General features: G+C 37.4%; 1 protein-coding gene across 16 annotated transcripts in view; it reads left to right on the plus strand.

The window, feature by feature from the left end:
* ikzf2 (IKAROS family zinc finger 2) overlaps positions 1-14,686 on the plus strand; it is a 199,189-nt gene that overhangs the window by 132,118 nt on the left and 52,385 nt on the right. For 15 of the 16 annotated variants that reach the window (XM_069933947.1, XM_069933950.1, XM_069933958.1 and 12 more), the window contains one exon: positions 8,506-8,673. The exons of the other annotated variant lie outside the window; for it this stretch is intronic. In XM_069933947.1, coding sequence (XP_069790048.1) covers positions 8,506-8,673 — 168 coding nt within the window. The remainder of the gene's footprint in view (positions 1-8,505; positions 8,674-14,686) is intronic. 16 annotated transcript variants of the gene reach the window in all.

Raw genomic sequence — 14,686 nt, forward strand, 5'->3', positions numbered from 1 at the left:
TCCCACCCCCTTCACAGTATAAATCCGTACACTGTCAGAGCTTACAGTTAGGTTTAAAAAAAGAAAGTCTTCATTGGGAAGGTCACATATTTTTATAATAGTAGCCCCTTTTTAATTATATTTGGGCCCCTATATAGTCCAAGTATGATTGCCATATTTTTATAAATATGTCATATTTGTTCTTTAGATTATGTGTGATTTTTTTTTTCCATAGGTATACAACTGTTGATCTCTGTCCTCCATTGTACTATCTGTAGAGGGGAGTCAGATTTACAAGTAATCGGAATACATTTCTCAGCCATAGCTAAAGCTATTTTAACAAATGAAATTTGGAATTTAGTTAGTTGATTACTTATTTCAATAAAGTTACCCAAAAGATAAAGCTCTGAGTCATCTGCGAAGGCCACCCCTGTTATCTTTGTTAGTATTTCACTAATATCCTGTCAGAAAAGTCTCACCTTCGCACACGACCATGTAGCAAGTACAAACATTCCTATTTCTATTCCACATGTAAAACACATCTCCGATATTTCCAACTCTAATTTATATAACTTCTGTGGTGTCAAGTATAATTGCTGTAGAAAATTATATTGAACTAATCTGTATCTTGCATTTATAATTGATGTCATGCTGTCCAAACACCAATCAGACCAGCATCTTTCCATTATTGCAACTCCAAAATCTGACTCCCATCTATCGATCTCTGTAAACCTGGTTTTGCACTTTCATTTTGGAGGGCAAAGTACATTTTAGATACAAATTTAAGTGTGCTTCCCAGCCAAATCATTCATTCCATCTCAATAATTTCAAGTGGGGCCATATTTAGTCCCCATCTTTCCCTTAAGATCGATCTTAACTGGAGAAAGTAGAAGAATGGCCCATTAGCTACTCCATACTTATTCCTTAGTTGTTCAAAAGACATAAGAAATTCATCCATTTAACAATCAATAACAGATCTTATTCTTTTGACATACCATGAATTCAAAATTTTGTTACACAGATTCATAGGCAGTGGTGCATTTTTACATAATGGTGTCCTCAGTGATATACCTGCTTTTTTCCCCCGATACATTCATTTATTTATTTCATGTATATTAATATAGGATTATCCAGTTTTTTTTTTGTTATTGACAACATTCCAGATATAAATAAAGTCCTTCATTGTCTCCTCCTTCATTGAATTCAGTCCCATTCGAATTCACAAAGGGGGACTGTTTTATTCATAAAAAGATTACATAAGCCATGCTTGTGCTGATAGATAATACTTATTAAATTCCTGGAGTCTAAGACCTCCCAATTTATAGTCCCATGTTAACTTTTCCAGTGCAATTCTTGGTACTTTGTTATTCCGTAGGAATTGTCTTATGCAATTATGTAATAATTTAAAGAAAATTATAGTTAGTGCAATAGGCAATGATTGAAAGAGATACTGTATTACCTTCATGTTTATACAATTTACCCTTCCTATTAATGTAGTTGGCAGATCTCTCCATTTCTGTAAATCTTTTTCTATTTTTTTCTAATAGAGGCATATAATTAAGCTTTTATAAATTCTGTAAATTATTATCTGGCATTATTCCTAAGTATTTAATTCCATCTTTCTTCCATTTAAATGTACTACCTTTTTGGTATCTTTCATAATCAAAATTCTGCAATGCCATTATCTCACTTTTATCCATATTTTTCTAATGTTATTTGTAATCTTAGCAATGATTCAGCTGAATCAGACATATATAATAGCACATCGTCAGCAAATAAATTGAATTTATGTTCTTCCTGTCTAACTTTGAAGCCCTTAATATCTGGATCTCTTATGATATCTTCAATAGCTAGGGTGAATAAAAAGCACACACTTCTGAGCATTTTTAAACTACACAATTTTTGTCATCACTGCACTAGTTTAATATTGATCTTTGACTGACAGAATGAGAGATCTCATGAATGCAGAATGAATAAACAGCTCTTAAGAAGAATAGGTTTGTCACCCTTTGGTCACCATTAAACTTTAGTCAGAGTAAAAATAATTTTTTAATGATTTGAATTTGAAGCAAACTGGCCACAAAGGAGCAACCACAATTCACAGGCATCCAGCAGGTCCCGGGAACCATAGAACACTGTAGCACATGAACAGGCCCTTCAGCCTGTACCAAACTATTATTCTGCCAAGTCCAACTGACCTGCATCCGGACCACATCTCCCCCCCCCCCCCCCCCATACTGCACCTGCACCTATCCAAATGTCTCATAATTGTCAAAATTGAGACTGCATTTACCAATTCTGCTAGCAGCTCATTCCGCACTCCCACCACTCTCTATGTGAAGAAACTCTAATATTACCATTAAACTTTTCCCCTTAACCCATGTCCTCTAGTTTGCATCTCCACAAAACCATAAGACACACTTTGGAATTCAGGAGTTTGATAGTTGAAATTGTTTCATGTGGACACCTCGGATACAGTTTTTGGAATGACTTGATTTAATGAAGTATTGATGCTCAAAAAGATCGAATATGATAATAATTCTGGAAAATAGTGGGATTTTCTCTTACTTCTTACACAACTGACCATATTATCCAATTTTCTATAAATAAAGGAAGAATGTAAAAGTATATATTTTTATTTTGATTCCATCTGAATCTTGATTGACCTGGTGGTTGTTACCAGATATCAAAAAGAAATGACTTAAAAATGGCTTTACCTTGCAAAGACAAAGGAACAAATTTCTCTTGGATAAAATTAAACAGTAATTTAACTCTCTGGATTCAAATGATCTTCAGACACAATTACCTTTACTCCTTGAACAAGCCTTTTTCGCCATGTTTAGTAAAATTAGTCCAGGGATCTTCAACTTTTCTCAGTTCACAATGTAAAGCCTATAGTCACTGTATCAAATTATACTGTGACTGACATCTGATACTGAACATCATAATTACTCCCAATACCTATTAACAGTAAGTATTTGTTCACATTATGACTGTAGCATATTAGAACAAGTAGATTTTTCTTGCAAATATGAACAATCTTCAAATTTTGCAAATGTTAAAATTGGATTTTTCCTTTATACAATGCTACTGATAATAATGTGGCAGACTTCAATATATTTCAGAGTTGTTTTCCTTTCCTTTTGAAATTGAACTTCTAAAATGAATGGAAATTGTAAATAAAAGTTTGGTGTAATGATTTGTCACCTGCTGCCAGTTACCCTTGCTTTATGCTTCACAATTCTTGTTCCTCGTAACTGAACTCCGGTGTATTTTTCCATTTTCAATGTCTTTGACAACCTGTTTAATGAGACTGTGCCCCCACATCCTAGTCCAGACAGATCATTAATATTAAGGAAATATAGATTGCAACTAAAATGCCCTCATAAGCAAGTTCCATACAATATGGTTGTCCAACAATTTTCTTAATAAAAATGTTATGATGAAAAGACAGAGGTTATTAAAATAAAGTTTCAATCTTTCCAAATCGGGATTGCATGTTCAGGGTATTTGTAGATTGCAGGCATGACCCAAGAGGACACATCCACTGAAGACATCTATGTTTTGAACTTATCACCTTGGAGCCATTGTGCTTGTTGACATTCTGACAAATAAGGGAGGGAGACAGTTTGATGTTTCATTCTGTCTTCAATTGAATTCATATTTTGTGGAAATTTGAGAACATTGAATATAATTTACTATTTTTATGACTATTTTATCTCAAATATGGCCTGTCAAATATTTTTGCAAAGTAAATTTTGCCTAACTCACGTACCATAGAGCCAAAGGGTTTTGTGTGACTAATTGTGCTCTAATTATAGAAAGGGTGCAAGGTAACATTGAAAATGATTGTACCCACCAAGTATGATACAGTATTACTTGACCTTTTAAATTTAGGACTAAATTGTCTCAGACAGATATCAAGATACTGAGCATGGCACCTGAAATGTATTATCCCTTTGCTGAGCTGTTACCAGCTAGTGCTTCCAGCAACTTTTTGCTCAAATATTTTTTATATAAACAATCACAAACTAATTTAACTATTGATGAAAAATATGATCCATACAACTTCAGGCATTGAAATAAACCTTTGCCAATGTTTGTTCTACAAACTCATGTATTCTTTTCCATCATTTCTAACCTTGTCATCGCACCACTCATTTCTAGCTTCATTGCGTCCATTTAGTTGGCATTTGCCTTTCCATGCTGGGTATTAAGTTCTATTAATACACTTTAAGTAAAAGAATTTCACTTGAATTCCTTACTAAAATTCATTAATGACTATTGTGTATTTAAGATTTGCAGTTTTGGAATCTTACAAGTAAAAACATCTACATTTTGATAGCCCTGCACACCTCCTCCTGTTAGGTCTATTGAATATTTTCTAGAGAAAACGGCCACATCTTATTGGCTTCTTTGCTGATACTTAGGTCTTTAGTTTGGTTATTTTCTCACCACTTTTAATAGACCTTTATCCTTTTCATAATTTTGAGAGTGGATTGATGCAGTGTAATAAATATGTTGTAATGAATGCCCTGTAAAGACATTTATGCTTCACCATGCTTATTCTTCTAAACTGAACTTCAGTTTTTATTTATATTTTCAATGCCTTTGACCACTTGTTTTACGAGATTGTGCCCCTACATCCTAGACTCTGCACGTATTCAGTCCACAGTTCTTCTGATATCATTAGTGTAGCCACCAAGGGAGGATAATGCTCTTCACAGAAAATAGTCCTTTGGATGCAAGCTATTTAAGTCTTGATACAGAGAAAACAAAATGTTTGTGTTTTGAGCTGTAATTAGGATTGAAAGAATATATTGTTGCTGTTGGCTAGTTCTAAAATTGAAGATGAATCAATTTGCATTTCTGAGAATGGGGTCAACATTGGTTGTTCAGAAGATGGTGTGGACCAATTTCCATAGCAATGTTTTAAAAGGAACAGCATGAAGTGAAGCATCGCTGATGTGGAAATCACCCAGGAAGTGACTATTACACTTCTGGAGCAACACAAAATGACGTGAAATGGCTGTTATCTGATTTTATATTATGAAATATCCAGCACTACAATGATCAAGTTTCTGGGCTTGGTCCCATTTTTCAAATATGTAATTTAGTCTATTGAAGTTAGTTGATAACACTTCACTGTTGTGGGCATGTCAGAATTTAGCATTTTTGTTCATGGACAGAATTTGGGTTATAAATTGTTAAGTCATGTCCATTTGGTAATCAAATGTTGACAAAAACACTTGATTATCAACTTAATCTTTTGATTTTTATTTATGAATCATGTTTTATTTTTAATCTTAAACATCATTATATGTCAAAAGATATTTCAGCCATGAAACCCCTGGCTAAATGACTGGTTACCATGATGGATGGATTAATGCAAATGGCCTGATAAAACTGCAAATTGCAGTTAGTTGGAATCTTTCTTTCCAAGAAAATGTTTTAAATGCTACACAGGAACATGGTGAAAAATAATCTCAATGCAAAGAACTACAGTGTCATTAATATAACTATATTTAAGTATTTAAGTACATATAAGCCTAGAAATTGGATTTTGCCTTGTTTTTAGGGGTTCACATTTAGCCGGGGATGGGGGGTGAGGACACAGAATCATGACAAAGCTGTTGAAAATCTCATCTTGAAACAGTCATAAACCAGAGCTAAGAGCTGTATGGTCCCTGGCAAGAGCTCACCTGGTTTATCACATCATTTTACATTCAAAGGTGAGCTTTAGCTCGCAAAGGTACATTTTGGAGAGCATCCGGAAGAGGTAGTTTGCAAATTAGCAATTATGGAGGAAAATGACCCTCCATGCAAAGGGAGAGAGCTCCCTCAACCTCTCAATGAAACATGCAAATTCTAGTTAAAAAGATTAATGAGCAGATGGAAGATACTCCCATCAGGGGAGACCAAGCGGTCATCAGACTCAGCTGGTATCGCACAATTTGTACACATTGGATCAATCTATATTGGCCTTTTATGGAAATGCGAGTTCCCAAGCAAGATGTCATTTATCAGTTGATACAAAAATATCGTTGCAAGTCCCTGAATGAATCGAAGGAGAAATTAGGGAAGGCATAGATAAGATAGAGGTAGTTAAGTTGTTTCCATTCATAGGGAGACTAGAATGAGGGGGCATAGCCTTACGAGTCAGGATAGTAGATTTAGGATGGAGATGAGGAGGAACTGTTTTTCCCAGAAGGTGGCGAATCTTTGGAATTCACTGCCCATTGAAGCAGTGGAGGTTGCCTCAGTAAATATGTATTAGACAAAGTTGGTGAAATTTTTACATAAAAGGGGAATTAAGGGATATGGAGTAAAGGCAGGTAGTTGGAGATGAGCCATGATCTTATTGAATGGTGGAGCTGGCTCGATGCACCAGATGGCCTACTCCTGCTTCTTATGAATTAATTTATTTGTGTATTATATATCATCCTGGTGCACCAACGCAACAGGGTGCAATAGCATTTTATGCTCTCTCTGCTGCTCCATGTTGTTGTAAGGACAGCTGTCCTTTAAAATGTATCTGTGACAATGAATTTGCTGAGTCCTAATAAATTGTCTCTCTGTTCAGATGTTCCTTCTTAATCTTGTCTGCTCTGCTTAGCTGGGAGATGAAGTAGTGGATGACGTATAGGAGCATTTCCTAACTGCCACTGCTGCTTTCATGTTGCTCTTCAGGCTCCACCTCATGAACCTCAGCTTCCAGCTCTGAATGCAGCTCTTCCCTTGCTAGCTACCATATTGCAATGTACTAGATAGTGAACCATACAGTGCCCAACTATGATATTTCCACATCTACTAGGTGTGCAAAGCAGGGCACAATCTGGAATGAAACAACACAATTTCATCAACGATATGTGGTTCCAATTTTATCTTCTGCTGTTATGTTCAGAGAATGCACTACTGTGAGGAGCCATAGAAATCTTTACCCCCAATTTTTTAAATTAATGCCAACATTTTATAAACCTCCATTTTACTCAATAATGATTCCAACAGCATTGGGGGAGGTCAGATGCATTGGAATCTGCCTCTGATTTTAACATCGACATTGCACAGGCTTAGAAGTCGAAGTTGGACTGAACTCTAGCTCACTGCCTGGGAGAACTCTGTGATGCAGAGATGAGGAGGAAATTGAGCATTGCATCAGAGATCTACTGTGCTCATTTGGAAAGGCCCTATGGCCAGGAAGTTAAGAGTCAACATGACTTTGACCTCAATAGAGAAAGAAATCCAGGGCAAGAGCCTGCAGAAGCAGTTTCATTTGTTGGAGATTTTTTCAAGGTAGGATTGTCAATGAGCTGGATGGCATTCTGAAGGAAGGCCTTCAGCTATCCATCTCATTGATAAAGGCTTTGAAAAACTTATGCTTACAGATACATTGTTCATTAGAGGGGTGCTACTTTCCTGAAGCCTCTGTGGGAGCAAATTCTTTGTTCATGGGCATATCTTTGCTTCCTAGTCTATTACAGCTAGTGAAGCCCAAATTAACATCTCCAGTAATGGAATGCTGCCAGCAACGTCACACTTGAGGTATGCATTATGTGAATAATTTAACAGCTGGAGAAAGCACTCCTTGTCAGTTATAACATACACAGTGGAAATTGGAAGATGTTTGAGAACCCAGAAGAACTTTGAGCTGGTCCAGTTAGTTCTCCTAAGTTCAATCAAGTGTCACTTTAAAGGACAATATAGGAACAAAGTAGTACAATGTCTTCTTAATTGTTTCACATTGGTCATAATTTGCTACTTTGTGCTCAAACTTATTTGTTAATGTCAGAATTAGTTGATTCATTAATGGTGGTGTTCACAAAGGTGAATAATGCCGTGCCCATTTTGTAGTTTGTGAAATTTCATCTGAAGTGTTCACCAACGTGATTGGCAATGGGTTTTAATTGGACATAAATTGCACTAATAAATCCAATTTCTAGATTATATTATTTAAATTCAAGCAGTCTGTTGATCATTTCCCAAAATGTATGTATGCTGATTAAAGTGTTTAATCAGTGTTTAATCATTTCCTGTTTCAGATTCCCTGTTTCAGGATTCATATGACATTATTAAATGTATGAGATATATTTGTGTGTGTGATATATATGTATATATTAAATGGTATTAAATAAATGACCAATTACAATCAAATTCTGGAATCTTGTTTTAAACAATTGACTGATTCCATCAAAATAGTCACATTTCTGGAATTAATACAATTGGCAATATAAAAATTATAGATATGTGGATGTTTGATGTTTGATCTGCTACATTTAAGCTTGTATGTAGGACTGAGAAAATATTCCTTCCCATTGACTTGAATTATAGGTCTCCTTATGCCTCTTAGCTAAATGACTTCAAGCTATTTCTTGCAGAAACAGTTTCATTTGTTGGAGATTTTTCAAGGTAGGAATGGAATGCTGCTACTGTGAAAGTAATATATGCTGTGGTAGTATTTTCAGCACCTGTTCCCTTTGAAATCTACTTTTGAACCCAGGTGTGTTATCTTGGTTTTGTATGTTCTAGGTGAACGTCCCTTCCACTGCAACCAATGTGGTGCTTCATTTACCCAAAAAGGAAATCTACTGAGGCATGTGAAACTGCATACAGGAGAGAAGCCTTTCAAATGTCCTTTCTGCAGCTACGCCTGCAGGCGACGAGATGCACTGTCTGGTCATCTCAGGACACATTCTGGTGAGAGCAAGTATTTTCTATTTACATTTGGGCTTATCATAAAAAATAGGAACCCTTGAGCTCTCTTGGCTAACAAAGCTGAAATAATTCTATCCAACATATCTTTATACAAAATAAAGACTGACCCATGCTATTATAAAAAAAGTGCACCTAGAATAACTGGATTTGTATTGATAAAATGGATTAAGTGTATTAGAAAGGATGCAAGATCTTCATCACTGGATGCTGGATCTACAAAACGGAACACATTGTTTTATAACCAATTTGGGTGAGTTTGGATGACAGTGCATTTATTCTATTTTCTTTTTCACTTATTTTTCATTTTGTGCAAAACTTTTGTATTTTAACTGTGCAGAACCTTGCTGCTTTCAGGCATAGTCCTGTTTGATATATTTTGCTACTTCACACTGACATAACTAATAGTATGTTTTTCAGTGATATTTTAGAGAAGTCAGAGCTTACCTTGTGTGCGATGATTGTCGTTTGTTGAAAAACTCTGTTTTTCATTTTACTTAATTTTATGGTAGAAAATAATATTGTGGTGTTCAGTAATGGGAATTTCTGTAGCCAATTATATTCCACCTATTGACCTGCTGCTGGCAGGTTCATTTGAAACCTGCCCAAATGAGCTGCTTGGAATGATTTTAAAGCAAATACACTACAAAATTGCAATGAAGAATTTAACAATAATTTTGTAAATCAGATACAAGAAATATCTTTGTTGCAGAAGTATTAACCTCATAAAGCTCTAAACTTTTTTATGGTTTTTAAAGTGTTTAACATGACATTTTCCTAAACATGATCTTCATTGTTTGAAAACCTGTTTCTAGGATAATTTCCCCAACCAATCAAAGGTTTAATTTTTTTTCTGATCTCATAATTATTTTGGCATTACTTGGAAATTGAGCTTTTGGCATAATTTAGGGTTATAGGTTTTGTGAAACAGCATTTTGATTTTGAGACCTCATTTTAGCTAAATATTTAACTAAATTTATGGCTAGGTATCAAGGTTCATCTGCTTGAATTTGTCCTGTTTAGTATTCCATAAGAGTGATTCTCACAAAAGTCATATCATAGTAAAATAATGAGGCCTTTGCTTTGTTCTAACTGATCTCTCTCTGCAGCTTTGCACTCTGAGCTGTTGCACAATGTATGATTTGACCAGCTGGACTGCTTGCAAACAACTTTCTCCTTGTGCCTCAGTACACATGACAATAAACTTGAAGCAGTCTTTTCCATAGAGATTTTCTTTTACATTGTAGGACAAAAGAGTATAAGTTTGTGAGAAGTTTTAAAAGGGATTTGAGAGGAAAACTTTAAAAATGAGAGTGGTTGATATCGGGAACTAGCCACAAGAGGAGGTGGTGGAATCAGATACATTCATGCTGCTTAAGAAAGATATCAATGGGAACTTAAGCAGGCAAAGCATAGAAGCTTATGGACCTCTTGCAAGCAATTGGCATGTGTAGATAAATAGGTCAGTATGGACATATTGGGTCTGTTTTTATGTTGTATAACTCTGTAGCTCCGTGACTTATTTAAACAGTGTGCTAAGAATTTAGTTGCTCTTTTAGAACATCATAACACAATTTTGTGACCTGATGCATGGTTTCAAGTCAAAACATTGACCATCCCTTTGCCTCCACAGATGATGTCTGACCCGTTAAGTTCCTTCAACAGTTTATCATTTTATTTCAGATTACATCACTTCAGCCTCTTGTGTCTCCATAATATAACCTTAGTGGACATTCATCTGTACATTAATTTTAACAATAAAGCATGATTTTTGAGCAGCTAGAATATATGAATGTACTGGTAATCTGTTTCTACCTTCACCAATATAGATCCATAGAATGCTTTAGCACAAAAAATATAGATTAGTATTAATGAAGTTATTTCAAAATTAAAATAATTTGCTTCCAAGGATTCAATTTATATTGTCAAGCCTTTAAGAGAATATTTAATTTCAAGGCAGAACCGAAATGTGAACTTGATAAATTTGTTTTTAACAATAATCCACAGCCATGGGTAGAGACCAAGGACCAGCTCACAAACCACTTTTTGTCACAAATAAAGAATTGTTCCTTTCCTAATGTAGTAGAAAAAAGTTGATAGATACTCCATGACTTTATAAAACCTGCCAACCTATTATTTATTTTTAAAAGGCTTAACATGCTGCCATTACATTTTTTTACCTACTTATTCAAATTTAAAAATAAATGCACACCAGTGATCCCTCATTTTGATCGTCAGTGTGAGTGGGAAGCAAGGAGAAAAATTACTACTTGATAGACTGGTCTCCATAGAAAGATGGTTGAAAAATGGATTAAGTGTACCAGAACCACTGCAACAGTATCGTGGACCCGCAGGGAGCGAGGAGCGGAGATACAGTGCTTTCACGGGATCCAGCTGCCCCGTCAACTGCTGTCAACTCCGCACAGGCTTTGAATGGCCCATTAAAGGAGCCAATGGTAGTTTTGTTTAAAATTCCATGACCTCTGATCAGCAGCAGCCACAAGGGATTGAAGGCTCCAGGGAAGAGGAGGACTGGAGCAGGAAACCAGAAAATGGGGAGACCATCCCCCATCTGAGAAGGAGAAGCAGGGAGACAACCCACAGGGACAGTGACAATGGTGGCAGGCCAGTGAGGGGAATCTGCAGCTGAAAGACCAATGCATATGGCTGCCTGCTGGCGACTCAGGGCAAAGAACCCACGTAGGCTGTGGGCTGCCTGAGGCTGCTGTCGGGAGACCCACACCCGGCTCTGGATTGCTGGAGATTACCTCGAAGCTAGTTGAAGGGGTACCAGGTATCGGAACCAGGATGTGAGGGACTGCTGAAGGCACTGAAGGGTTCCTGACCATGTCGGAGGTTTGAATCTGGAGCTCGGGTTGTCGATGGTTTGGACTGGGCTCTGTGTGGCTGCAGAGGCTGTGCAAGTGCTGGAGGCGAATCTACGGACACTCAGTGACTTTGGACGGGACTCTCTTGCTTTTCTTCCTCTGACGTTCAGAGGATCTTCAGGCAATTTTTGCAGATGGTGAATCTGTCCGCCTTACAGCAGGCAAAAGCAATTTCATGTAATATGACACTCAATTCAATAAATTGAATCTTGAAAGACAAAGTGACTATCTTGGAGACAAAGTTTACTCAAGGAAGAGGAACAAAGTGAATGTGTTATACAACAGTCAGGTCAGGCCTGGGAGTGTTTACACAAAATGCTGGAAATACTCATCAAGTCACGCTACGTTCTTCATGTAGCCACGATAAAGATAAACCAACATTACGGGCCTGAGACCCTCATCAAAGTATGATCTAAAAGCAGGCAAGCGCCTGAATAAAATGGTGGGGCAGGTTGCTGTGATCAAAATCAGTGTGCTCAAAATTTAAACTCCATGGGATTAAGAAGGTCTAGGAGCCTTGAAGGCTGGTGGGCCTGAAAGTTTCAAATGGTCTTTGGGAAGAAGAATCACACAAAGAATCATAACATGGATGCCTTTAGGCATCATGTGGAAAGCATGCAGAGAAAAGAACCAAGATTCATGCCGCACTCATACATACAGTGCTTAGTGAAAAACCTTTGGATAAACTTCTACATTATCAGTTTCTTTTTAACTTTTTAAATTAAGTTTTATTGCAACACTGTAGAAGCAAATTCTGACCACTGAGACTGTGCCCCCCAACTTACACCCCATTAACCTACACTCCAGTATGTTTTTGAAGGGTGGGAGGAAACTGGAGTCCCTGGAAAAAACCCACACAGAGACGGGGAGAACGTACAAACTCCTTACAGACTGCGTGGAATTTGAACCCAGGTCCGGACCCGATTGCTGGCGCTGTAAAAGCGTTGCGCCAACCCTGCTGCCATTCTTCTGTGTTGAACTTCATTTCCGAAATTCCAATGAACAGATATTCAGAAATTGGCCATGGTACACAGCTGAATCATGCTTAGACCAGTTAACATCAATGAATTTCAAAACTGACTCCAATCTGTATCAGATGGATGTTTTGAATTAATTTGCTTTAGCTTAAAAAATACATTTGTAGGTTCTTGAATTTACATATTCATGAAACAGCAAAACCTCCATTTATAAATTAATTTAAATAGTTAATGTGTTCAACGGTACTGCTCAGACAGGAGATCCCATTAAAATAATGAATTTGGAAAATTTACCATTAAAATAATTGCCTGGGTGTTTTTGTTACCCACTTGCAGGCAAATACTGAGAGAAACCACCTAGATCCTATTTTAAGGTAACAGAGATTACAAAGATGACTTTGCTAGTGGGGAATCATGGAAGCAGGTTTCAATTCCAAAGCAATATGAAAGCCTGCTATAAAGGTTAGGAAAAATGTGGTGAATGGCTCTGAACCTCCAGATGACGACCAGTCACACTGCAGAGGTTGCATTGTTTATCGTTCCTAAGCAAAGCTACAATATGTTCTGTCAGACCTAATAAAGATGAGTAAAATATGCTGAGCATTAAGAGCTGAAGGAGTCAGCTACACATTATTATGAACCTGATGGGCCTCCTTTAATATGCATTTTGTTGGCTTGTTGCTGAGTTTGCACCTTGTTTTTATTGGGAGTTAAAATACTAAGTTGTAAGTTGAATGATATTGCTCCAATTTCTGTGCATAAGGTAGAGATCATTGTCTCTTATGTTGTAATAAAAGATGCCAGCAAAACATAGAAAATAGGTGCAGGAGTTGGCCATTTGGCCCTTAAAGCCTACACTGCCATTCATTATGATCATGCTGATCAGTACCCGGTTCCTGCCTTCTCCCCATACTCCCTAATCCCCTTGGCCACAAAGGCCAAATCTAACCTATACTTAAATATTGACAGGGATCCGGCCTCAACTACTTCCTGTGACAAAGAATTCCACACATTTACCACTCTCTAAGAGAAGAAATTTTTCCTTATCTTAGTCCTAAAAAATTCCCCCTTATCCTTAAACTATGGCCCCTGGTTCTGGTTTTTCCCAGCATTGGAAAGAACCTTCCTGCGTCTAGTCTGTCTAAACCCTTAGGAATTTTATGTTTCTATAAGATCACCCCTCAATCTTCTAAATTCCAGAGAATACAAGCCTAGTCTATCCAACCTTTCTTCATATGCAAGTCCCTCCATCCCCGGTATATGCCTAGTGAACCTTCTCTGCACCCCCTTCATGGCGAGGATGACCTTCCTCAGATAAGGAGACCTAAACTGCACGCAGCACTCCAGATGTGGTCTCACCAAGGCCCTGTACAGCTGCAGCAGGATCTCTCTACTCCTGGACTCAAATCCTCTCACTATGAATGCCAACATACCATTCGCCCTCCTCACTGCCTGTTGCACCTACATATCCACTTTCAATGATTGATGCACAGCAACACCCAAGTCTCACTGCATCTCCCCTTTTCCTAAACAGATGCCATTTAAATAATAATCCTCTTTCCTGTTCTTACCTCCAAAGTGGATAACCTCGCATTTATCAGCATTATACTACATCTGCCACGTCCTGGCCCACTCGCCTAACTTGTCCAAATCACCCTGCACTCTCTTAACATCCTCCACACAGCTAACCCTGCCACCCAACTTCGTATCGTCTGCAAATTTCAAGATACTGCTATCTATTCCCACATCTGAGTTGTTGATATATATCGTAAACAACTGCGGCCCCAGCACTGAGCCCTGCGGTACCCCACTAGTCACTGGCTGCCATTCTGAAAAGAACCCATTTATTCCTACTCTTTGCTTCCTGTCCCTCAACCAATTCTCTATCCACCTTAATCCCATATCTCCTATACCGTGCTCTTTAAGTTTATATGCTAGTCTTCTGTGTGGAACCTTATCAAACGCCTTACTGAAGTCCAGATATACCACATCCACTGGTTCTCCCCTATCCACTCTACTGGTTACATCCTCAAAAAACTCTATTAGATTCGTCAGACATGATTTCCCCTTCACAAAACCATGCTGAATCTGTGCAATGATACCACTACTTTCCAAAAGTACTGCAATTGCATC

Source organism: Narcine bancroftii, chromosome 4, assembly GCF_036971445.1.
Source record: "Narcine bancroftii isolate sNarBan1 chromosome 4, sNarBan1.hap1, whole genome shotgun sequence".
Lineage (NCBI taxonomy): Eukaryota > Metazoa > Chordata > Chondrichthyes > Torpediniformes > Narcinidae > Narcine > Narcine bancroftii.